General features: G+C 41.8%; 1 protein-coding gene across 1 annotated transcript in view; it reads right to left on the bottom strand.

The window, feature by feature from the left end:
- The window catches only part of ABCA12 (ATP binding cassette subfamily A member 12), a 123740-nt gene that overhangs the window by 55115 nt on the left and 42180 nt on the right, over positions 1–26445 (bottom strand). Inside the window, exons 11-24 of the mRNA XM_081899622.1 lie at positions 25145–25260; positions 24231–24337; positions 23063–23316; positions 22470–22582; positions 21077–21201; positions 19844–20017; positions 15984–16148; positions 13975–14176; positions 12384–12523; positions 11943–12062; positions 7197–7287; positions 6216–6395; positions 4347–4662; positions 2368–2482 (exon numbers count right to left, since the gene is read on the bottom strand). Coding sequence (XP_081755748.1) covers positions 2368–2482; positions 4347–4662; positions 6216–6395; positions 7197–7287; positions 11943–12062; positions 12384–12523; positions 13975–14176; positions 15984–16148; positions 19844–20017; positions 21077–21201; positions 22470–22582; positions 23063–23316; positions 24231–24337; positions 25145–25260 — 2218 coding nt within the window. The remainder of the gene's footprint in view (positions 1–2367; positions 2483–4346; positions 4663–6215; positions 6396–7196; positions 7288–11942; positions 12063–12383; positions 12524–13974; positions 14177–15983; positions 16149–19843; positions 20018–21076; positions 21202–22469; positions 22583–23062; positions 23317–24230; positions 24338–25144; positions 25261–26445) is intronic.

Genomic DNA, 26445 nt, shown 5'->3' with positions numbered 1-26445 from the left:
TCCAATCACTGATCTTACTAATGACCTTTTTTCTATAATCTATGGCTTTCTTTTAGAGGCCCATAACCCAAAGAAGCCCTTTGCTGTGTGCAAAAGTTTTTAAGAGCTCAGGAAGCTGCCTTACGAAAGGTCAGACCGTTTGCACATCGAGTTAAGCATGGCTGACATTGATTGGCAGTGGGTCTCCAGAGTTTCAGACAGGAGTCTTTCCCAGTCAGGCCTGAAAATGCCAGGGATCAGAGTGGCTCAGAGTGTGACCTGTGTGGCTGTACTGGGCGCAAAACGTCTGGGGTGCCAAACCAGGCTCTGCCACCAGTACTCCACTGCACGGCGAGAGGTGTGGGGAGAGATGTGCCAGATTTTGGCGGTGCACAGGGTGCCGCTGAAATCTGAGGTGCCAAGGTCCGTCTCTGCAGGGATCGATCCTGAGACCTTCAGCATGCAAAGCAGGTGCTCTTCCATTGAGCAACAGACCCTGCCCAACTACTGTACATCCCACAGTTTTCCTCTTGATGTTTGTTCCCAATTGAACTTTTCCAGACAAATATTCCCTGTTGGAGTGCCAGGAAAGTGAGAATTATACTCCTGCACATATTTTGTCACACTGCACACTGATGAAATGGGGGCAGGGCTAATAATATGCATGATGCATAACTTGCACGCAGGAGACATGGTCTTGACAGGGAAAGCTTCAAGTGCAGGTAACGAGAGAGCTGGACCATAAAGAAGGCTGATCGCTGAAGAATTGATGCTTTTGAATTCTGGTGCTGGAGGAGACTCTTGAGAGTCCCATGGACTGCAAGAAGATCAAATCTATCCATTCTTAAGGAAATCAGCCCTGAGTGCTCACTGGAAGGACAGATCATGAAGCTGAGGCTCCAAGACTTTGGCCACCTCAGGGTCTGGAAGAGACCCTGATGTTGGGAAAGATGGAGGGCACAAGGAGAAGGGGACACAGAGGACGAGATGGTTGGACAGTGTTCTCAAAGCTACAAACATGAGTCTGACCAAACTGCGGGAGGCGGTGGAAGACAGGAGTGCCTGGTGTGCTCTGGTCCATGGGGTCACAAAGATTCGGACATGGCTAAACAACTAAACAACAACAACCTTAAGCATGGACTGCTGAAATGTGCACTATATGTGGAGCTGCCCTGGAAGCTGTTTTGGAAGCTGCAGTTAGTGCTGAATGAGGTAGCTGAGCTCTTACTAGGGACTGCCTATTGCCAACAATTTACACCAATCGTGACAGAACTACACTGGGTGTCTATATGCTACCAAGCCCATTTCAGGGTGCTTGCATTGACTTATAAAGCCTCACATAACTTAGAGAGACTGCCTCCTCCCACATAGATCTGCCTGGCTGTTGAGATCTACCAAGGAGGTTTGTCATTGTGGGCCCCAGCTTTGGAGCACCTCCCCTCTGTGCTGCAGCTCCTGCTCACACTTCTGATGTTGCCTATTTGCCTAGGCTTTTGCTGGATACCAGTGCCTGGATTCCTGTCATTTATTATTTTTCAAGTTGTCATTTATCTGTTTTAATTGTATCCTACCCTAGAATTGTGTTGTGGTGAAAGAAGGGTAAGAAATATTTCAAAGAACAAATAATGTTAAATATGCATAATTAAGAGTAAGAACAGAAGGATCTGCTTCTGCTTTCTTCGTTTCTCATTTTTCCAATCTTAAATTGAGTTCTCCACATTTTGCATCAATTTATAAATGAAATTGTAAAAATCTTCCTGAAAATCCATCAACATTGAATACAAACTCATTTTATATGCAGTTTTGACTAATGTACACAATTTTGCAAGCAATGTCCCCCAATGCAAGGAGTTTTCACTAATATATTCATTTTTATGTATACTTTTCCCGAATATATGCATATTTTCAAACATTGATTGGAGAACTGCACCGCAAAATGTAGATGTGCTTCAGTTCACACACTGGAAAAAGGAACTGAATTTCTCCTGCATCCTTACACAGGAGTGATAAACAACATAGGAGCACCACAAAGAAGACTGGAATGTCTTCAAGATCAACTTCAACTGCTAGGCCCCTCTACATTCTTGGAGAACTAGCTCTGTTAGCTTTTAAAGGTGCAAGTCTTGTTGGTAGTCTATCTCTCATTCTGAAAAATGAACTCAGAGACCTGCCTTCTCAGGTCTTAACCAGAAGCAATTTCCACTGAATTTGCTTGTATGAATTGTTTTGGAGAGGAGCTCAGGGCATAGCTTTCATAAGTGGTTTCTCTGTCAGTCTCTGTGAATAAGTTAACAGGGAACCCTATAGACTGGATTCCTTCCACCCAGGTACTCAGACTCCGACAGATATAGCCGCAGGGTGTGGTGAATACTCAAAACTTCAGACTACCTCGTAAAGCCTCAGGTCTTTTTCTTCAACGAGTTTCTTCACAAAGGCTGCAATGTAAAGTATCCAAGCAGCCATCAACATGAATGGAAGGGAGTAAGTCACACTGGTTAGGAACCTGTAAAAAGAAAAGAAATTATTTAGCTGCAAAGGCAAAGTATGTTGGATTAGGGAGGGATAACTAACATGACTTTCAACATAAAAGCCTTTGTTTTTTTCTCTGAAACTTGGACTATAGTTAAAAAACGTTTGGCTCATTCTAGGAAGTGGTAACTACATTCAATGAAATAATTTTTGCTATTACAAAAACCTACAGCTACTGATTTGTGGCTCTCAGAGTCCCTACACTGAGCCATGTTTTGTGCCTCACCCTTCCTTGACTGATACTTAATATTCCTCTGTATAAACCTATGTAGGGATAAAGGTGTAAGGGCTCTTATACCTTTGCAAAACTCTATGAAGTTAGAGACTGGAAGTAGTTTCAATTTTCCGCCTCAAAACAAAGCATACTATGTTTTGCCATGTTTTGCAGAAATGACGCTGTGATCTTCTCAGGAGATGAATATGAAAGCAGCAATAACATCTATGCCAGACAAGTCCTGTCCTAGTCATGTTCACTCAGACTTATATCCTACTGTATTCAACATAGCTTATTGCCTGGCAATTTCCTGTGTATACAGGACTGCAAACTTAGATTTACTTCTGAATAAACATGCATAGGTTTAATTTGTAAACTGAATCATATTTACGTGGAACTAAGTCCCACTGAAAATGATTATTTTTGCAATCATTTATTGATAGAGCATACATGGTATGAATTTGGTATGGATCCACTTGTATTCTGAGTTTACTTACACAAAACACTTGGATCAAAGACAATTTACCATTAGCAATGCCTAAAACAGTGATAGTGAGAAATCAAACCTTACCATGGCTATCATTAAATAATTTAAGAAGGGGAGATTCCTATCTGAGAAGTAAAAATTACTTAATTCTTAAAGTTAAGATACAGGCAACCAGATGTTGCAGGATTCCACAACAATGGGTGGGTGGGTGGGTGTGGGTAGGGAGGGAGGTGGGTAGAGGTTGGCATAAAAGAAAAGGAACATAGTTTTTCAGGGTTTCACATATTGTTAAGGCAGCCTATGAAGGCATAAATGAAGCTTGGGGACATTCAGATGTAACACTCTCCATGAGTTGAATCAAAGCACAGACAGACATTATATCCAATCTATCAAACTGTGATTTGAATGAGCCATCCAAATCAGGATCGCTGTTTGCTTTGGAGGTCTTGCTTGATCCCTTTGCCAGCTGTCACATTATGGTGGTTTTATCTGACCAGGAAGTGTTTTAGCAAAGAAGCCTGATACAACTGCTGAGGTTGGGAGTGACCATATTTCTGTCCCACTATAATGTTTATTTATATCATAATACCATATCTATATATCATTAAAAAAAACCCTCATAAAAATGTATACTCAGAGATGATCTGCTATTGAGGAAGGATGGTTTCCTTATTGTCTGCATCAACTTGGTGGCACAGAACAGTTTTCAGCAGGTTTTTGAAGGTTAAAACAGAAAGCACCTCCCAAATCTCTGTTGCCTAACATTCCACTGGGCTGACGACACCAAAGACTCAATTTAATGTTGCCAATGGTGTCCCTGCAGATGATCTCAGTGGCTGAGCTAGGAGATAACAGTTCAGGAAGTCCCTCGGGTACCCTGGACCTAAGTTGTTGAGGGCTTTGTAAATTGGTGCAAGGTCCTTGAAGGTGGCCCAGTAGTAGGTGGGGAGCCTGTGCAGATGTTTTAACAGTGGTGTCACATGTTGGTAGCTTTGTGCCCCCACCCAGGACCCCCATTCTGCACCAGGTGGAGCTTCCAGACTAGGCCCAAGGGCAGCCCCATAGAGAGCATACTGCTGTAAATGCTTTACCATTTATTAAACACTCTGCTTATCAAGGTTTAGTCAGCAGACTTACATGTCTTTGTTGTAGCAGGGGTAGGGGGTAGCCTGAACTTGTACTGCGATTTCTTCTGCGGTTTTCCCGGTCTGCAGTTCAATGATTGCTCTGTCAATGCTATCCTGGATGTAGATAAATGCTCGGCTGTAGATCTGACTTTGCGAGGCTGAGTTATGTGGACCCACCGTCCAGATTTTCTCTCGTATTCTTCTGGTTGTTTGGGAAATCTTGCTGCTCATTCGGATGGTGTAGTTGACTAGCGGTGGAAAGGAAAGGTTGCCAGGAATTTCTGTCTCCTCCCTCTTTCTGTCTGAGAATGGCTTGAAAATGATACCTTTTAAAGAGAAAGAGAGAGAAATGCATTTCACTGCAGCAGGGCTAAGGGGGGTTCGTGTCAGTAGGTTCCTTACTGAGGTGGGGGCCATCAGCAAGTTGACCCTTGACACTAGCCTTGAACTCTGGGATTCAAACTCAGAGGCCTATAGACCAGTGGCATAGCGTGGGTTGTCAGCACCCGGGGCAAGGCAAATAATTTGCGCCCCCTAACCCGTGGATTTGCGCCCCCTAACCCTAACCCCCAGATGTTGTGCCCGGTGCGGCCGGCCCCCCCTGCACCCCCCACGCTACGCCACTGCTATAGACAGGGATCAGAAGTTGTGTCTGTTGTTTAACCAATCCTGTTAAATATGTTTCTCAGTTCCTTATCACCTTGTTTCTATATGTGCTACAAGACAAAAGAAAGAACTCCAACTGAAGAGAGAGAAAATGTTTTGTCATATAGAAAATTGATAATGGAATTTGGAGATTACATTTAATGAAAGAATTGATGCAACAGATTTGTGTAGTCATAAGTAATTCTTGTAGCTCGATAGTTTCATTTCATTACTTATGGTAATAATGATCCCTCAATACTCAACACAACATTATTCAACACAACATAAATTGTTCTGGCATGATCTTATCAGTATGTAATACTGATATTCTATCACTTTTTATCTGGTAAATGCCACTAATGTATCAGATGCTATATTGATTCTGTAGTTCTTAATCGACAATGCAAACTTCCTTTGTTTTGTGTGTTCAACTTCAACTGTTTTGCTTTGTTTAACTTGTAACATTACAAAATTATCAAAGAATAAATAGCTAAGAAATAAAAAGCAGTTACTGCAAACTTTAAAAATTGCTCTAGTCTAGGGAAAGGTGGGTGACTTGGCAGAAGAGGCTTCCCCTGGGTTTGATGCTCAAAAGAAGTCTCTACATCTGCCCAAAACAGGCTGAGTACAATTGCCTGGCCTTCTCACGGTTCCAGCTGTGTACACCCTTTATTTTGCTTGTGATCTCAAGCATGCTTTAATAAAATGAACAGGCATTAATATAATGTCTACTGCTATGATTCTCAATTTGCAAAGCAGAGTACCTTAAGGATGTTAAGTTAGTATACAATAAAAACACAGGTATATCATCAGATTTGGGGACAGCTGAATTGAGAATTGATATGGCACTGCTGCCCATGTGCCCATTGGAGGGAAAAGGTGGGAAGAGAAATAAACTAAAAATTGAAGTGAGCTATACATCCGATTCACACCTGGCCACTGCAATCCCTGCCGATTCTCGCAACAGACCTTGCTTACAGATAAACTCAGTGCATTATGCACTTTCTTCCTAGGCTGCTTGTTTGTTTTAAAAGTTATTCCTGAATGATGCTGGAACACATGCAACTGGGGATCAGCTTTGATTTGTCAAGTAATGTATTTCAAAACACCGATGTAACAGACCAGAATGAATCATCTCAGCCCAAAGATCCACATTTTAACACCTCATCTTGAATTTTGGTTGAAAACTATTTCATTTCAGTAAAGAAATCCAAATTCAGACGACAATACTCACTTGCAAGAAGTTCATTCTTCAAAAAGAAATCTTTTGCCACCATTTCCAGATCCTCTACAGTCTTGAATGGACGGATACGATCAAACAACACACATGAGGAGATATTTACTGAAAGTCCTGCTAAGACGCTAAGCTGATTTATGATGTCAGCATTATTCTGTAGTTCCCAACGTATATCATCTGGGGGTGGGGAAATGAAGCAAGAGAACCATAATCAGTGGTGGACTTTGAGCTCTCAAATTTCAGCAGCGCCCTGTGCGAGACAACCTCCCCCCCCCCAGCCTCTCACAACGTATTATACAGCATTGTTTTGGCAAGCCCTGCAGGATGGCACCCAGGATGACCACACCAGTTGCATCAATCTAAAACCACCTCTGCCATAATCTATTCTCCTGTGGAAGACACAAGAAAACCTAAAAATTAGCAGAAGTTACTCTTAGTAGTTTCTGTTCACAGATTCATAAAGCTGAAAAAGATCTAATGATTGCCTAGTTCTCTCTGAAAGAGGTAAACTTGTATCTGGCCTAGACCACTTTAGACTATAGATGAGGGCTGAATAACCAAATACTCTTCCATACAAAAAGCAAATCCCTTCACAAATAAAACCACACATTAGGGTTCTTCCCATTTTGGGTGTCTCCAGACAGTTAATATTGTGTGGAAGTGAAGGGATTCAAGTGCATACCAGAACTTTAGATTTGCATGATTAAAGTGGGTTACAGGGCTCTGTTACCCCTGAGCAACAGGGAAGTGTGGGGTGTTCTGTCCACCCCACAAAATGTAGTCCCTTTCAGTGGGTACTGTGTCAACTAGTATGCGGCCCAAAAAATAGGTGTCTCCACAGGGTACTGCAAGTAATACACACTTATGTTTTCCTACAGAAACCAGCGGCAACCACCCACTTATGTGATACAAGTAAAGGTGTATAATCAGGAACATCTCTAGTACTGTTAGCATGCATGGCTGTGTGCAACAACTTACCCAGCTCATCAATTTGGTTTAGAAGGTCATCAGCATCTAGTTTCACCATGAGTTTGATGAACACTTGGACAAAGGGATTATGCAGTGCATTCTACGAAATAATGGAATGAGAGCTTGGTTAAACAAAGTATATTCAACCACTTTTCAAAATTAGAACCACAGTTGTCAAAAGGAGGTATGTGAAGAAGGTATGGTCAGTTCCCAGAGAAGACACAAGCTTTTCCTCTTTCAGTGGCTGGCTTCTTGTGTCATGTAGGCCAGGCCCAGGAACTGAACCTCAGGCTTTCCATTTGTAGAAGAAAAAGGGCTGGACTGGAACCAAGCCATGGAACACACCAGGATTAGCACAATTTTGCCATGGTAATTATATACCAAGGCTGAGCATGTAGTGGGTTTTAGCAAACTGTTCCCCAATATCCAAAGATGACTGTCAAACCCCAAACTCCCTATATCTACATTTCTGACATGCCCTTCCCTTCGCTCCTATTAATCTGCCCATCCCAAAACTATGCATCCAGTTTCTGTATGTCATGTAACTGTTGCTAACTCAGTTTAAAGGAAGGGAGGAATACTTCTGAACTTATGTGCCTCACATTGTCTGAATGATGGCCTGTTTTTGTTAATCAAAGTTCTCCAGGTGGGCTTTTCAGTCTTCCTAGTTTCATTCAAAACAATATAGAGGAGGGTGAGGTAATCCATATGGGAGAAAAGAGTCACAGTGGAAGAAATATGTAACACTACAGCTCAATCCTCTTTTTTTAAATATTTTTTTAAAACTGTAAATCTAATCTTGGTCTGAGTACTAAGCAAATTTGGCCTCAGAGTAATGGCAAAAATTATCCTTCTGCAAGAGAGCAGTTTTATTAATAGCTAGGGATGTCGGAGAGTTTTGCTATGGGCAGATACAGATATGGAAAGTTCTTGTTCCCAATATTCAGGGAAGGAATTCCTTGAAGTGAATGCAACCCACATTCACACTGGCATCTATTTTATTTTTTTCAGTACGCAGGTTTGACATAATTAATGAAATTTTTTTACATGTCACTTCACCTGATGTTCCACAATGCTCTTATCATGAAGCTCAATAAATGTTTAGAACCCTGTGGGGAGATGGCTAATTCATGGGCCATTACCTGCTTTATTTACTTTGAAAGAGAATTAACAGGAAAGTGGGGCTGATAGAGGCACTGCCAAGGTATAAGAAAGTCACCGATGTACACAGGTGTTGCTTTTCTTTTTTTATTTCTGAAGTGTTGCCTAAGGCAGCCCATATGCACTAAGACTGCAAACCTGAGAAGTAAATCCCATTTAATTCAGTGAGGCTTACTCTCAGGTAAATAGAGTTAGGGATTCAGCCTTCATCTGCTTCATATTGTGAATTTTAGAAGTCATTGGAATGCAAATTTTTTTTTTTAAATGTAAATAAGTGATCTCTCTTATTACCTGTGGTTTTATATTTCTTCCTCTGTTAAAGTCCTAGCCTCTTTGTCAAAGTGGGGAGAACCATCTGGATTTTTGACCACTATAAAAATGCCCTTAAAAGTAAACTTCAATTAGGTTTCTGGCTACATCACGAACTCAATAGCAGTAGCTCCTCGCTGCCCTCCACAGGCAAAGGGGAGGTTCAGGCAGGGGATAGTCAGGATTTTTGAGGCAAAAAACCTGGCAATGTTCCCCAGTGGGGTCTGGGGAGCTCCCTGCTGCGCCGCTCAAGCCCATGTGTGCCAACTTGAAAGGCGGAGCGGGTGTGACCTGGGAGTGTCTCCTTGCCATGGAGGAGCCTCCGTCTCCGGCATGATTTGTAGTTGGTTCCTCCACAATTCAGTTAATTGGCATTAATCAAGAGGCGCTCCTGGACCAACATATGCTAATGGGCTGCAATCAGTCAGCTGCCGAAAGGATTCTGCTTGGCTCTTTGAGAGAATCCTTATAACAGCCAGGAAAGGAAGGGGGAGGACAAGGTGCTTGGTGCTTATTCTGTTTGTTACTTCAGAAAAGAGGGGGAGGCTTTTGATTTATTGTCAACAAGGAATTTAACAAGGGTTTACTAAGCCCTCCCCCCTCGACTGAGGCTGAATGGGCTTTATTTAAAATTATTCCTGAACTGCTGTTGGAGGAATGCAGTAGGGAGAGAATGAAATGCTGCTAAACAGATCTGGCAAAGAGACTGAATTTGAGAAACTGTGTGCCAAGGAAGAACTCCAGAGCAGAATTTTAATGGCAGAGTTTGGATATGCATTCCGTGAGTTATTTATGGCTGCAGCTCATACGCTAGTTGGTAAACAACAGGAAAAATGAAATTTGACCTTGTACCATCCAAATAAACTCTGCAAAGAACTGAACAATGGAAGATAGTAATTAATTCTCCCAGCACACCAGGTCTGGAACAACAATGTATATGAAGGACTACACACGTGAAATGGATTACTTATTTACAAGACGTAACGGAGGTGCTGGTTGGAAGGTGAAAAAAGCAGCCAGCTGGAAGAATGGTTTAACGGCAAGTGAAGGATGTCAACTGGACTCAAAATAAGAAATGATGTGGCAATGTGAGGAAATGATGATCATGATCATAAGTTTGGAACAGGAGTGGAATACCTGATTTTAAGAAATTGAATTAAATTAATTTGGTTTGATTTGTAATAATTTGGAAAATTAATAAAAGTAATTTGGAAAAAAGGAAATTTAAATTAAAGTTCCTTTACTTTTTTCCCCTTGAAATTTTCTTGACTTGTAACTCAACTGCCTACCCCTGTTATCTGAGTGAGGGAAGCAATATAGGATGGCAAGTTTATACTGAGTTGTGAAATCAAGGCAGTGAAAGAGGCTACAATCTTAACCTCACTTACCGGAAAGTAAGCCCCACTAAATTCAGTATGACTAACTTCTAAGTAGGCATGGTTAGGTTTGCATTCATAGATGGTTTTGTAATGGTCCATTAGCCAGTTCACTAACATTGTCTTTAAGGTGGCACAAGGATATTTGTTGTTTATCAAACTTTGAAAGGGAACATGCAGGAGAGACAATGGATTTGTAAATATAGCATAGCACAGCAGCATAGATCATGACAGATTGAAAACAAAACCATAGCACACAGTGGAGCAGATAGTACTGTATCAGGCATAAGCGGAAGGGCAGCAGAACAAAACCAGCTCACTTTATAGCACTTTATGAGCGCTACTAATTTTGTTTATCCCTATCTATAGCCTTGATATGCATGTTTCATATGAAGCTTTCAAATGGGCTTACTTGAGAGAAAAACAATCCACCATTAAGACATCATGAGATGCATGAATTTTTCTAGCATCCAGATTTTATTTCCATGTTACAAAAAATAAAATACCCCTAAGGTTTCCCTCAAGCCTTGCTATACTGACTGTGTTATACTGAATTTGACTGCTTACACGAGTTAATAAGTTCCTGTGTTATAGCTAGCTCTGTCAGATACATTGTCTTGAATTTCACATGCTACCATGAGTTAATAAAGACATCATTTGACAGAAGACAGCTGCAACTTCATAGTAAAAAGAAAATGATTGTTGCCATAGGACTCAGCGCCAGAGGGGAGTTTTAGCACTGATTTATGAAGAAGGTCTGAATTTTGTAGCTTGAATTCAAATATTTCAACTCATTATGCTACAGAGCCATTTTGATCCTCCTGACTCAAACAGGTTTTCTTAGATAATAGAGCAGGTACCAGCCTGTCAGCACACAGGTATCTCTACAATTTAGGGAAAGGCTCAAAGATATTAATTTAATCATGAAAAAAAGTATTTTAAACTTTTCAGACCGTATACTTTCCCATAAAACAAAGTTGCTCCAAGGGGGCATACAAGACCTCAAAACAATCACACATTGTAACAATGATATAACTTTTTTTTAAAAAAAAAACTAAGCAGCTTAATTAAAATACCATAAAGATACAGACAGGTGAATTTGCACTTAAAAATTAGACAGGGAACTAGCTCTCTCATTCATTTGATCAGTTAACCTTCCCTTGCAAAAGGCCCCAAAGCTATGCCTACCTTCCTCATTAGAAAACCCCATGTAATGGGCCAGATGGTCCAAAGTACCGCAGCCTCAGCACCACTGCAGAGAAAGCGCCACCAACTCCCGCCCCCAAGCAGAGAGAGAGCAAGCTCTCCCTACCCCCAAATTGCAAGAAGGTACATGTGAGAGGAGACAGTTAATAGGAAGTATGCAACTATAGTTGAGCCAAAATACCTTTGGCATTTTGTTGAGAAATTAGCAGTGGTTGGCCCATAAAGCCTGAGTTTGGGGGAGAGAACTTTAGATAGCCGGATGACAGGAGATGGAGACTCCATTGTGAAATCATTATGATGTCTCTGGTTTCTTACTTCTGATTAAAACCTTTCACACACCCACTCATTCACTTGCTGCAAGGCCCTTTCCCCATTCATGATACATGTGAAAATGGTTGCAAGGCTGACGCATCATTCATCACGGACAGAAGTCTGGCACGTGAAAGTTTTTCAGGCCTGGGCATGTAGACAATGCTCCCCTCTCTATGAGAGAAGGAAACACTTCTCATCTTCCACACACATTTTAGAGTAAGCAGCAGCAGAGGGGACCTTATTTTATGAATCAGGGAGCTCCGAGGTAAGGTCAACTTTGCTGGAATCCTATGCTATGAGATGTTAAGCATAATTATTAATCCACAAAAACCATAACAAGACAAAATCAACACTTGATCAGTCAAGGAGATAGGGAGTAAACGTTTCATACCTTTGCTATTGGAATAGTTTCCTTTAACATATTCAGTGAGTTCATCAGCAATGGTGAATTGTCCAGCCACTCCTGGGATTTTTGTGTTAATTCAGCCATCAGTTTCAGTGTTGCATTAGACTAAGAGAATTTAGGTGAGAGAACAGAAAATATATGGGCAAAGAAAAATGCATATCTAGTCCATCAAGTGAATTACAGTGCTTTGATGCCTTGGTTTGCTCCCTGATTATGAGGGCAGTCTCACACTGGTTAATAGTAATTTCTTGCTATTTTTACAAAACTTCTTCCCAACTAAGTCACATATTCTGAAGGCAAATTAACATTAGGAATTCCATATGTTCCCAAGTCACTGGAGAAGCAACCTCCTAATTGGTATCTACTGCAAGTACCAAGTGTTTTCTAATCACCAAGAACTATTGATTTTATTGAGCGTGGTGTTACCTTCTCCATGATTGCTCTTGTTTCAGGGGTGTCTGGTGTATACAGAATCCTCCCAAACAGCATGGGCTTTAAGAAAGTCCAAATTAAAGCCCCTGTAGGTGTTTTCACCAAGTCCAAAAAGATTGATGTGCAGAACGATGCTAGAAAAAGACAGTGTCGGTGTGAGAATTAGCACATATAACACAGATGCAGAGTCTGGATGCAGATATTGATGCTTGCCAGATGAGAGCAGATGCTTGAAGAATCCCTTGAAAGCCCTGTCTTCACATCCTGATGTGATGCCTTTTGACAAAGCTAATCCTCCCCAAAGATCTCCCATAGCTGAACTCAGCTAACAAGGTTCTTATTGTTCTAGCAAAAACCTCTTCTGTTTAAGGTTAAATGGAGCTTTTGGAGCTCAGAGGAGCGAGTGTCAGTACAGATGGAAAAACAACTCCTCAAAATAAAAGCAGTGACCTTTCTGAATACTAAAGCCAAACTCATTGGGGACTTTAGATTTGGCAATGTATTAAAGCCACTTCAACTGCTGTCTGCCTTGCTTCACTTTTCAGATAGAAACTTTTCTTGCACCAAGAAAATGCAAACCTTGCATTTCTTTGTAAAGTGTCTGCTGAAAGCTCAGCAATTCCAGCAGCAAAGTCAGTTTTTCCATTTTTGAAATAGGTCACCATAACTACATACAAACATGTATTGCAGAATTTGATCTCATTGAGACCGGAGCGCCCTTATGAACATATGGTGCTGCCATACTGAGTCCATTCTGACTCGTATTGCCATTGGACCAATGGTCTGACTGCCACCAGGTCTCAAGATTAGGTCTTTCCTGCCACCTGAAATCCTTTATAACTGGATTGAATCTGGTCCTTATGCAAAATACACCCTTGGCCACTCTGCCATCCCCTCTTGTGATCATCCTTCTACTCAGCTGATATAAAAGCACAGAATCCTGCTCATATAAGTGCTTTTCTAACTCTAGAAATATGACTTTTAATTACCCTTACTAATAAGCCATGAAGCTAGAATGAAAGCTGATCTTTAAGGTCCCAGATTTCTATTCTACCTGGTGAGACAGGTGCGAGGACAAAAGAAAGCTATTCTTGGACCAGTTCCTATGCAACTTCAATAGTGTTCACAATAGAGTATCTTATTGGATTATGATTGTGTGTGTGTTTAGATTTCATTGACCTCTAACTAATTTATAAGGGAATAAGGTTGATCAATGGTTGAAAGAGCGGAAGGGAAAAAGTCTAAAATATTTAGGACATCTTTATTTGCCTGTTTCCTCATATCAAGATATGTAAATGGCATAAATATGCACATAAACATGACCATGATCTTGCAGAGGTTCATGGGATTTTGATAAGCAGGCTATTAGTGGACTTTAAAAAAACATATTGGACAATTCTGAAGAAATAAACAAATGCAGTTTTGCACATTCCTAATTGTGCTTATGTTCTCCTGAAAGTAATGAGTTGAAATCTTAATTCCCAATTAAGACTTGTTACAACTTGCTCCCACCCAATAATTTTGTTGGGTTGTACCCAGTAGGTTTTACAAGAGGCTTCAGATACCAATAGTATTAACAACTCACTGGTGTTCTGTGGGATGCCATATTTATTCATAATATGTTGTATTTGCTCATCTTGTACAGAAGAATGGTGAACATTCTGCTCTTCAAAATCTGGAAGCAGAGACTCAAAGAACAAAGGAGTGATTTCCTCATTGCAGAGAGCTTTCGAAATGATTTTAAATGTCCCTCTGTTCATTGTTAAATTGCCTGCCTGAGACAATGCCTGTGGAAGCAAACAGAAGGCATGTTGATGGACAGAATAAATTTTGGCAAATGAGATAATGGTAACATTCAAATTTATATATGGCATAACATTTATGTGGCAACATATAACATTGGCAGCCAAAATGGGACTAGGATGGTTAGTGTTGTGTCTGGGTGTTATGCAGAGCCGGCCCAAGACTTTTTGGCACCTGAGATGAACCACAAAGTGGTACCCATGTCCCACTACCCCACCAGGGAACAAAGAGTGAGTGGACAGGAGAAATTGTCCACCACATTTCTTGAGACTGCATCTCTTTCTTTTTTCCTACAGTAGTTGTAATTTGTTGCAGGAAGCAAGCAGCTGCTGTGATGGCAGCTGTCCACCATTCTGTATCTACCACAGTGCCCTGGACATGACATCATTCCGGGACATTGTGAGAGTAAAATGGCAGTCAAAATTTTTAAAAATGGCCTTCCTTTGGGGATGGGCAGGAAAAAGAAAAATTTCAGAATTTTATAGGAAAAGAAATTTCTACTTTTCATTAAGAAAAATCTCAAGGTGGCTCACAATAAAACATCATTTAGAATTCATTAAAATACAGTGCAAATCAGTGGAAACCATGTTAAGTTGGTGGAAATAACCAGTGAAAGCCTGGCAAAATAGCTAAGTTTTGACCAGCCCTGAAAGCAAAGAACAGTTGGCACCTGCTCTATCTCACAGGGGAGATGGGGTCACAACAGAAAAGCTCCCCCCCCCCAGTCACAACAAGATGGAAGGCACAACAAGTACTGCCTTCAGATGTCTTCTAAAAGTCAGGTAGTTGTCTATTTCCTTGACATCTGGTGGGAGGGCGTTCCACCACCACTGAGAAGGCCCTCTGCCTGGTTCCCTGTAACCTCACTTCTTGCAGTGAGGGAACTGCCAGAAGGCCCTTGGAGCTGGACCTCAGTGTCTGGGCTGAATGATGGGAGTGAAGACGCTCCTTCAGGTATACTGGGCTGAGACCATTTAGGGCTTGAAAGGTCAGCACCAGCACTTCGATTGTGCTCGGAAACGTACTGGGAGCCAATGTAGGTCTTTCAAGACCAGTGTTATATGGTCTTGGTGGCCGCTCCCAGTCACCAGTCTAGCTGCCACATTCTGGTAGCAGAATGGTTATGTTTTTAAATACATAAATGGTTATGTATTTTTATTTAATTCATGTTAAAGCCAAAAAAAATATTATTGCCAGGGAGGGGGTAAATCTATTTTAAATAACTACCTAAACAAATCAATATAATGAATAAAATAACAACAACAGTAAAATCTTGCACATACTTTAGTGCTAAATACAGTCCAGAAAGACCTGATATACAACTGTCCCCCTTCATTATGGCTCCTACTGTCCTACCTGGAATTCTTCCCCCAAAATAGACCATAAAACAACAGAAAGAGTTTTGTGGCACCTTAAAGACCAGTAAATTTATTATGGCATACGCTTTTGTGGACTACAGTAACTGCACCCGATGCATAAAGCGGATTCAGGGTAAAACACTGTTATGCATCTAAAGAAGTATGCTGTAGCAGAAATCAAACCTTACGCTGTTATAAATCCGTTTGTCTTTAAGGTGCCACAAGGCTATTGTTTTGGCTGCAGCAAACTAACATGGTTTCCCTTTCTGGAAAACATATCATTTGCTATTTATACACATAATATATGTTTTTTTGATCTTTAGTTATGTTTGCTAACATTCCTGGAAACTCTACCAGTAACTAGTTTTCACAACAGTATTTATTATTTAGAAGGAATTTTTGTTTTTTGTGCCTATTGAAAAAGAAAACCAACCTTGGACAGTGGTACATTTCTTGACTGACGTAGTTTTTTAAGTGAATGAATTGCATCTAAGAGTGGACGGACGTCTGATGCAACCTGTTCCTTGATGTGATCCAAATCCTTGAGAAGAGCCAGCACTTTATCCAAAGAAGTTTGGAGTTCCCTTGGGAAAAGCACCTAGAATAGCAAAGAAAAAGGAACATCATAACCAAAACTAAGCATGTGAGGTACAAAATCAAAACAGAGAACTCTTAGATCCTAATGATCCCCATAGGAGCATTGAGCACATGCTTTTAAACCTCTCCTGCTGAAATAAATAGGACTTAAAACTGCTTAAATTTGGCTGAATTGCGATTGTATTCATTAGTGAAAAAATTTGCTTTGAATGCATTATAAACATGCAACACCTGGTGGCGCCAGAGAACAAATAAATTTTCCATGTGATTTTTACATAGCGTTTTTTTCTTTTGTTATAACTGTTTAATTTCTGACTTATTTTTTCCTGTGTGTGCCTCCACCCCAAATATGTTAGCATTTCCTAGGTCTGTAAAATAATCAATACTGGCTCAGTGTTGAACTTGTAAAATTCAGTACGAAGGAAAGTTTTCAAAGCAGGCATGATTTGCCAAGATCCTGCCCCAAACATCTTTTCATTCTTTATGGATAAAGCATATTGATTGAATAACATATACCTGCAAGTAAAACACAGTTCCTACAGTGCTACGTTGCTGAGGAAACCCACACCAGCCCTGCTTGGTACCTTTTCACCATGCCTGGACCACCGAATAGATTATCAACACTGGCAAGGAGAAGATGAGGAAGAAGACACCAAAGTCCAGATACAGCATGCAATTTGTTCTGCTGCATTTGAAAATCACTTTATTTCTTTTCGTTAATTATGGGATGGTGGAGGGGGGCAATAAGGCAAGCCTGCTCTTCAGATCTTTGTGGGATTACAGTAAAAGCATCTAGAGAGCTGGTTAAGTATGTTAAACTGAACATGCATAGAAAATTTCCTGCAATAAGAAACCCTGATAAGACAATCAAACAGGTTCCATCAAATAATCTTCAAAACCCTCTTCAGCGCTTAACAGAAAGATCTGAAGAGCAGCCTACACATCTGGGGACATGGGAAGTGGGGCGTGGGAGCCTGCCCCTGCTTCCACTTTCTGCAAGTTCAGGCAAATGACTGAACATGGCTGTTTTATCGTTTAGATTTTGCCTAGAATGGCCTTTAGGCAACTTAAGACAAAAGACAAGGAGTGGCCTTTTTCATTATCCCAGTTGAAAAGAAGTTTTTTAAAAATCAGAATTTTCTTTTAGGTTTAAGTGAGGCAGTGCAATTTTGAAGATGTATTGTTTAAATGTGTTTTTGTAAAACAAGAGAGAAGGGGAAAGTTGCTGCATGCTACGAGCTTTGGACAGTGAAATACATTTTTCAAAGCCATATTTGCTGTAGGCTGCTGTGGTTTTTAACCTACCCCAACTGCGACTTATTGTTCCTATTAATAATTTCAAGGCCATTTACGTCTTGCAAGACGACCATTTGCACTTTTCTGCAGAATATAATAGCATACACAATAGGGGGAGAGTCAAAATAACAGAAGCCTCTTGCCAGAAACCTGATCTTCTCCCCGTCATCCTAAATGCTGTCTCTTTGCTACTTCAAAATAAACCACTGGTATAACTTGAAAAAGAAACTGTGGGTGCTTGCATTGGCGCAGCCCTGCACCCTATGTGTATCTTGTGGCTACAAGCACAGCAAGGCTCCGAGACATCAGGTGCCATCCTCTGTCCCCACCAGGCAAAGCTAAGATCTCTCTCCTCACCTGCCATTAGGTCCCAGGATGTGAGCCTTGGGCAACCTGGTAACCTCTCATCACATTATTGCAGTGATAGAGAAAAACTGGCTTTGGCTTCTGGTTCGGAGCTCTTATTGGCATATAAAAATGTCCCTTTTGGAGTGCAATCAATATACATGTGGAACAAAATGGATACGGAATTTTTGATAGGCCTGAGATTTCGCAGGTCTGACTAGGGAAGCAGGGAGCAAAGGAAAGAGTGGTTTATTGGGCCAAGGAAGAGGGGAAGAGGGAATATTATACAATTGCTAAACATAGTTTAGCAATTACGTTTTCAAGTAGGTAATAACTCTTGAGTGCTTCAATGCAATTTGGAGTTGGACGCGGGTTAATCATTGCTTTATTAAATTCTACAAAATCATCTGTTAAAAAAATATTCTTCAATGGGCTACATTTTAAAATATATTGTTATGAGTGCTAGACCAGTTTGCAAGGTGGGAGGAAGTATGGAGACCCTTCTAATACCTGGATTCAATTGCTGGAATAGTCAGGCCAGCCTGGGAGATGGGCCATTAAGAGAACAAAAGGAAAGAGGATTCTATGCTAGATAGCAAATGGGTGGAGCTCCTCCACCCTTTCTTTGAGGGTGGAGTTTTGAGGGCTAATTTGCTATGATGTGACCTAGAGGACAAAGCTGCAACTGAACAGGCAGGGAGAAAGCCATGGCTGATTTCTGCTTGAATCCAAGGCTGCAGCTATGCGAGGAATAAGCCCCTTTTGGGGTGCTAAGACTGTGAAGCCCTCTATCACAGGCTCAGGTTGTATATATCTGTAAAGAAACTATATATTCTAAAGACACCACAATCTCCACTGTGCCTCTTTTTCAAAAGGGAACCCAAACCCTGGCTAAGCGCCTGGAACCTCACACTGCCCAGAGATTGGGATGGACTGTGACAATATACAACATGCCAGCACAGCAACAGATTAGTATTCATAATAGCAATATGAAAGATTTGAGCAATGCAAAATTAGAAGATGGGTTCCTTTAGGGTATTGTTTGAGGTTATTGTGCACAGGTGGGACCCTGTAAAGAACTGAATGCAGAAGGAAGATGGGACAATGGCTTGGTTGTAATTGTCTTCCTTTACCCTTTGCACTAGGGACGCAGGTGGCGCTGTGGGTTAAAGCCTCAGCGCCTAGGGCTTGCCGATCGAAAGGTCAGCGGTTCGAATCCCTGCGGCGGGGTGCGCTCCCGCTGCTCGGTCCCAGCGCCTGCCAACCTAGCAGTTCGAAAGCACCTCCGGGTGCAAGTAGATAAATAGGGACCGCTTACCAGCGGGAAGGTAAACGGCGTTTCCGTGTGCGGCTCTGGCTCGCCAGAGCAGCGATATCACGCTGGCCACGTGACCTGGAAGTGTCTCCGGACAGCGCTGGCCCCTGGCCTCTTGAGTGAGATGGGCGCACAACCCCAGAGTCTGGCAAGACTGGCCCGTACGGGCAGGGGTACCTTTACCTTTACCTTTTTACCCTTTGCACTGCTAGATATTTTCACTGGTAGGTGAACTAGGCTCAGGAAAAGCTTGTCCTGAACCTCATCACAGCTACAACCATGATTATTTTTATAATGGTGGGAGAGCCCAGGCTCACGTTATTCCTGAAACAATCATTAATGAGAGGGAATTAAGCTTGGAGTCAGCTGTCAGCAGCACACCATGACCCAGGAAAACTGTCTGCGGAAGCGGACAAACGCTGGCTCCCTCGGCCTGTAAAGTGAGATGAGCGCCGCAACCCCAGAGACGTTCGTGACTGGACTTAATTGTCAGGGGTCCCTTTACCTTTACCTTATGCCAACAAAGGCTATGGCCATTTAAAGCCTACGTCATTTTATGAGTATCCATTGCTCAGACATGACACCATTGCTGCACATGGGCACACAAACCAGGTTGATTGATTTCCTGAACTTTCTTCCTATTATGTTCAAAGCCACAATAGAAGCAGAAGATTTGTACTGATCCAAACGAGCTTGGAAAATTGTGGGAGATATTTTTAAGATTCAAACGCAACACAAACCTTGTACATGAAACTGTAGACATCCAGGTAATGCAGTAGTGTGACCCCTAAAACGTAAGACTTGTGGACCCTTTCTGTGAGTGGCAGGTTGCAGAATTGCTTTGCTACGACTCCCAGCTCAGCACCAGCTGCATTAGTATCACAGGACTCCAGCTCGAGTATCCAGAAAATCAGCTGTATTGGCACAGAGGAAAAGCAAGTTTGTAAATAGTGAGCTCTCTCTAACGAGGATGAATTAAGCATCTCTCTTTCTCGGCCCTCACCAGCGCCATCTAGCAGAGAAGAGGATTGAGAAACATACAATTCTTCACACAACAAATTGGGAGTTTCCTTAACCTCTTGAATGCAAGAACACAAGTTAGAAAATTCAGGATCTTTGGACTATTAATATTCATGACTTGTTTTGCATCTTAAGCCCACGAAAGTGTTGCTGAAGGACTCCTGCATTGATTCCTGCATTGCAGGGGGGTGGACTAGATGGCCCCGGGGTCCTTTCCGTCTCTACAGTTGTAGGATTCTATGACTCTAGCCGATGTGACTGAATCTATCACAACTCTCTGTCCAGCAGTGCTCAGGGCTGGAGACAAATATTAGTTTTTGACTTGAAAGTGTTTTGGGAGAGGTTTTGTTTCCTGGGGTGTACGTACATATTTATTTTGACCCAATGTCAAACAGGTTTACACATCTTTAACAACTCAAAAAGCTGCCCAACCTGATTAACAGGGGCTAAAGAGAGCAGTTGCATATACGCCACGAGCGGTTTTTGTTGCCCAAACTCCTAAAGGATAGGATAGGCTTTTATTAAATGGAGAAACAGGAGGGGGCCACCTTGCTTTCTACTGGCAGTTGTGAATAACACACATGTTCTGTCATGCTCTTATCAAGCCTTTCCCTCAGCAACCACCTTTAAATTAGTAGCAGCTAGCATCTGAAGAACTTTTTATATATGTCTCAGCATCATATTTTCTCCCGCTGGAGAGGCTGTCACACTATTAAGTCCACCCAGAATCTGTAACAAGATGCACTATAAGCTAAACTGTTGACAAAGAATTATGAAGGAACATACATTACGAATGGGCAGATCGGTAAGAAACATGAGCTACTGGCTGATGTGGCTCATGTCACCACATCCCATAATGCACAAGTACACACGAGCTGCACGCAAGTGTTACCACTTATCCCCCGCATGTGGAAAGCCAGCTAAACAGACAGCATCATTCATAATAAACTTGCCTGTGTTCTGTTTTCTGGAAGAGGAATTTCCATCAAAGCATTGATACTTTCTGTCGACATTCCTACCACATTTCTGAGATCATTTTTGAGGAGGTCAACGTTTCTGAAAAGGTCTATTAGCATGTCTTTAAAACATCAGAAAACAAAACGAAATGAAATATTTCAGTCTTCAGGAAACATTGCTTATGCAGAGCACTGAAAGTAGCTTCAGGGAGATGTGGGGAAAACGCCTCAAGAGTGTCACCATGTGGTACATTTAAATGCAAAGGTATCATTCCCATTTTCTACTATTTTGTATTCCTGTGCCCAGAGAGATCTGAGGCCGTATCATTTCAAGGCCATTCAGTATTCAAATAGCTCCTCTTTTCTTTTTTATGTATTTAAACATTTCCCATACATATTGAAATAATAAACATAAAATAACACTGTCTTAATAAAGCATAGCCCCTGATAAAAATCAATACAGTAATCTCACCGGCTACATTTTGTCCAAATCTTCTATTTCAAAAGCCTAACAATAAACCCCAATTGCCCATAAATGTGTTTCTAATTTCACTTCCTTCTCTGAATCATATCAAATGAGTTTATTTTACCATCAGCAATGTATTCCATTTGCTTCTTTACCAATCCTCACTAGATGAAACACCACTTTTCTATTTAAACGCTATTTCAGTCCTAGCTGATACCAATAAGTTAATCTCTAATGCTATATTTTCCTTCCTTACTTCATTTCGTCCCTGGATGGTGTGGCTTATATTATTAGAACGAGCAAGTAAATGAGACCCTAAAGGTATGGCTGATGTTATTAGTCCATAATAGTATTGGATAGCCACTCAGGCAACACTATTACAGAAATGAATAAAATTAGCTGTGTCATCAGGGGCTCATTCACCTATCCATCCTCCAACATGATAATATATCCATCACTTGCCATGAATGCCCTTCTGTTGTCTACAAAGGACAAACAGAGACTAAATGGACACAAATTCGATATAAAATCTGCACCTTTCAGAAACTAGTGGGGGAGCATTTAATTCTCCAGGATGCTCTGTTGCTGATCTGAATGTCACCATCATCCCAGAAGCCAGGCTCCAGGAGGAAATTTATGAGTAAGTTTGATTCTGTTTGTTCAGGACTGAACAGAGACCAAGGTTCTTATCCCACTAAAGACAATAAATCAGCATAGCAAAGATAGGAAGGCCATATTATCACCAATTACAGCTTTTGTAACTCGTCACTGTGCCTTTGTTGAATATAATCAAGTTTTATACAAATATGTATAAATTCTAAGCCTTGTCCACAATTTCACAATGAAAATGGTTTGATCCATACTGACAACTAAATTTAATAAGCAATTCATTCTAAGAAACAAACAAGTGAATGTAAAACTTACCTTGCTTCCTGGAGTGTATTGTATTCTGAGTGATGTTCATTATAGAATCCAAAGATGCCATGTACTGTGGGATATCACGGATATATTTAAGTTGTGGCACATTTTCTTGTAACCTTAAAAAACACACCAAATACTTTGTTACTTCAAATTAATATACACTGCTACAGATAATACACTGCAATATACACTGCTAATAAAGGTAAAGGTACCCCTGCCCATACGGGCCAGTCTTGACAGACTCTAGGGATGTGCGCTCATCTCACTCTAGAGGCTGGGAGCCAGCGCTGTCCGCAGACACTTCCGGGTCACGTGGCCAGCGTGACGAAGCTGCTCTGGCAAACCGCCACCAGAGCAGCACACGGAAACGCTGTTTACCTTCCCGCTATAAAGCGGTACCTATTTATCTACGTGCACTTCGAACTGCTAGGTGGGCAGGAGCTGGGACCGAACGACGGGAGCTCACCCCACCATGGGGATTCGAACCACTGACCATGCGATTGGCAAGTCCTAGGCGCTGAGGTTTTACCCACAGCGCCACCCGCATCCCTACACTGCTAATATTCTGCTACAAATTACCTTGAAGAAGGTCTTACCTGTTTATTTGCTGCTGGAGTTTCTCGGGATCCCCTATGATTATGTCTCGAAATTCTCTAGACACCCTGCTATGGTTCACAAAATTGGTGACAATCCAATCACTTAGTTCTATACCACGAAGAAGCTTCTTGTGGAACTCACTTTGATCACACAACTCTGCAAAGCCAACACCAGGGAGTTGGCAGGTTTGCTGCAACGACCAGATGCTCTCGGGGTCACAAAGGAGGGATGTCAAGTTTTGGAGGTGAGTTAGCTTCAAATACAACCAAGAGAGAAAAATTATTCAGAAATGAGTGGTTTAAAAACAAAAACCAATGAGGAAAATCCGGCCAACTTGGTGAAGAAACAATGTTTCACTGGTGAGGTGACAATGGCAGTGCAAGTTATAAGCATTTGTGAGTGGATGTGACAGAGGCCCAATAGGTGCTTTTCCCTAGTTTTGGAATGGGAATCTGGAGCAGAGAAGCCAAGGGAGAGGTGATGAACCCTTATCCACCTGCCGCTTTGTTGCTCTAAACCGCCACTGCCAAAACCACTTCCCACCTTCCCAAGTTTGGCTTTAAGAATAGGGGACCTCAGACCTGGGGAGGGAGTCAAATGTACCCCTCCAGCCTCTCTACTGATCCTCCAGAACTGTCGTCATGCTGCGCCCCTTCACCAACTACACCTCCACTCCACAGACAACATGGCTCATAAGCCCTGCTTTGCACCCTCCTTGAGGGGTCTTCGTTTTTGTTGTGCTGCCTTGCCAGAATATGTCCTTGAACCCAGATAATAATGCCTTCTGCGTGTCTGGAAGGAGGATAACGAGGGCTCTGTGGGGGTGTAGAAACAAAGGTAAAATTTACATTTGCTGCTCCGTCCCCTTTTGCCTCGGACGGGGGTCCTCAAAGGGGGCTGGAAAAGTTTCTCCATTTGCATTTATAGGTATGTTTGCAATGGGGGAAAGAGAGATTTGTAAAAGAGAAGCAGCAGTTGAGGAAATGGTGAGATGCCTTCCTGCTCCATTTCTGTGCCAGGTTTCCCCTCCCAAAGCTGCTTTTCTCTAGGGAATGTAGTCTTCTGGTTTTTAATACACTTGCGCGTTGGGCGGACCTAGGCCTTAATAACAGTTCTTACAAGCACACACAATCATACTGTACCAGCCAACATCATAAGCCTACTTACTCTTAGCATCAGGATCTCTGGAACTGATAAATCTTTCTTGTCGGTATCACGGGGAGTGAGAATAACCCTTTTCAGCTGGGCTATGCCTGGAGGAAGGGCAGCATTTCCTGTACAAAAAAACCCCAAACAATTACTTGTTTGTCCATTTATTTCAAGCATTCTTAGTACTTTTTTTGCCCTAGAGGCTACCAAGATGACTATGAAGATGCAACTATCATCATCATCTTCACCACCACCATTTCCCTGCATGTAGAAATGCAGGTAGGGGAGGATGAAATTGAGCAGATACCCCCAAAATCAAGACTGCGGCTTTTGCAGCTCCTCTTGGTAAAAACAAAAATGGAAATCCCATCATTCCCTCCCTCCCTCTCTGCACATATACATAAATGCATACATGAATGAACATACATTGAGTTCATTTTATGGATAACAGCCAGTCCAAGGCTGCTTACACACCATACATTTAAAGCACATTCCTTCCTCCCAAAGAATCCTGGGAACTGTAGCTTATTAAAGGTACTGGGAATTCTAGTTCTATGGGGGTAGAGTCTCCAGAATCCTTACAGAGGATAATCAGCTTTGAATGTATGGTGTGTACACAGCCAGCTAGGGCACATTCATACATAAAAGTGTTCAGCCATCCATAAAGGGAAGTTAAGTACCTAATTAGTTCTGGAGGTCTGTTCTTAACCTGAAACTGTTCTTAACCTGAAGCACCACTTTAGCTAATGGGGCCTCTTGCTGCTGCTGTGCCGCCGGAGCACAATTTCTGTTCTCATCCTGAAGCAAAGTTCTTAACCCGAGGTACTATTTCTGGGTTAGCGGAGTGTGTAACCTGAAGCATATGTAACCTGAAGAGTATGTAACCCGAGGTATCACTGTAAATTGTATGCCACTATCAACATATACATTACCTGAAAATTCACTTTCCAGCCTTTCAGAGACATTCAATACACAAATCAAGTATGATCTGAAGACATTATTGGGGGACATGTGTAAGAAGACATTTTCAAATTCCGAAAACAGAAACCTAGACAAAAAAACAAAACAAGAAAGGAATGCTCCGACTTCTTAAGTATGCCGCAGCAAACATTACATAATGGTGTGAAATAGAAATCCTTTAAAAAAATGAATCTGTAGCCCACTTATATTTGATTCAGTGAGACCAAATTAGCTTAAGCCAGACAGCTCAGCTGAATTTTACATGAGGGTGGTAAATTTTTTAAACAACACTGCACACAGTAGCTTTCCTAGTTTCCAAATGAGATAGCAGAGTTCAGCTTTCTTGAGTAACACAAATTTAGAGATACACCATCTGGGATAGTAGCCATAATTAAACAGATTTCTCTGTATGACACTTCACTTATTACGTTACAGTCTGTCTAAACTTCATAGATTTAAGAAATCTCACCAGCTTCAGTAAGATCCTCCCTGGCCCTTCCAAGTGTAAGTCTTAGGCTAGGAGGCTGGGAGCAGGAGACAGGCTAACTAAAAACCCATTGATCCAATCCAAATGCAATCCAAAGCAAGTTTGCTCATGTATAAGCCTCATTCAATTCAATAGGACTTTCCCTCTAGTAAGTGTGTTTAAGATTGCAGCTTTAAGTACACACTCAGGGCATCAGTCCTGGGACGCAGGTGGCGCTGTGGGTTAAAGCCTCAGCGCCTAGGGCTTGCCGATCGAAAGGTCGGCGGTTCGAATCCCTGCGGCGGGGTGCGCTCCCGCTGCTCGGTCCCAGCGCCTGCCAACCTAGCAGTTCGAAAGCACCTCCGGGTGCAAGTAGATAAATAGGGACCGCTTACCAGCGGGAAGGTAAACGGCGTTTCCGTGTGCGGCTCTGGCTCGCCAGAGCAGCGATGTCACGCTGGCCACGTGACCCGGAAGTGTCTCCGGACAGCGCTGGCCCCTGGCCTCTTAAGTGAGATGGGCGCACAACCCCAGAGTCTGTCAAGACTGGCCCGTATGGGCAGGGGTACCTTTACCTTTACCTTTACCAGGGCATCAGGCAACAATTCTAAACTTGCTTACTGAGAAGGAAGTCCCACAGTAAAAAAACAACAGTCAAACTTGTGTCTTAATATGCAAGCTTAAGATTGGGCTGCAACAATTATTTCAATCACTTACACATACACAGATTCCTCTAGTTTACATATTTTTCCTCTCTTGGTAACTGCTATTATCCTGGATCTTGCAGCTTCTTTTTTTAAAAAAGAT

This window comes from Podarcis melisellensis, assembly GCF_964234715.1.
Source record: "Podarcis melisellensis genome assembly, chromosome: 1".
In the NCBI taxonomy this organism is placed as follows: Eukaryota; Metazoa; Chordata; class Lepidosauria; order Squamata; family Lacertidae; genus Podarcis; species Podarcis melisellensis.
This window is presented reverse-complemented; position numbering and strand designations above follow the sequence as displayed.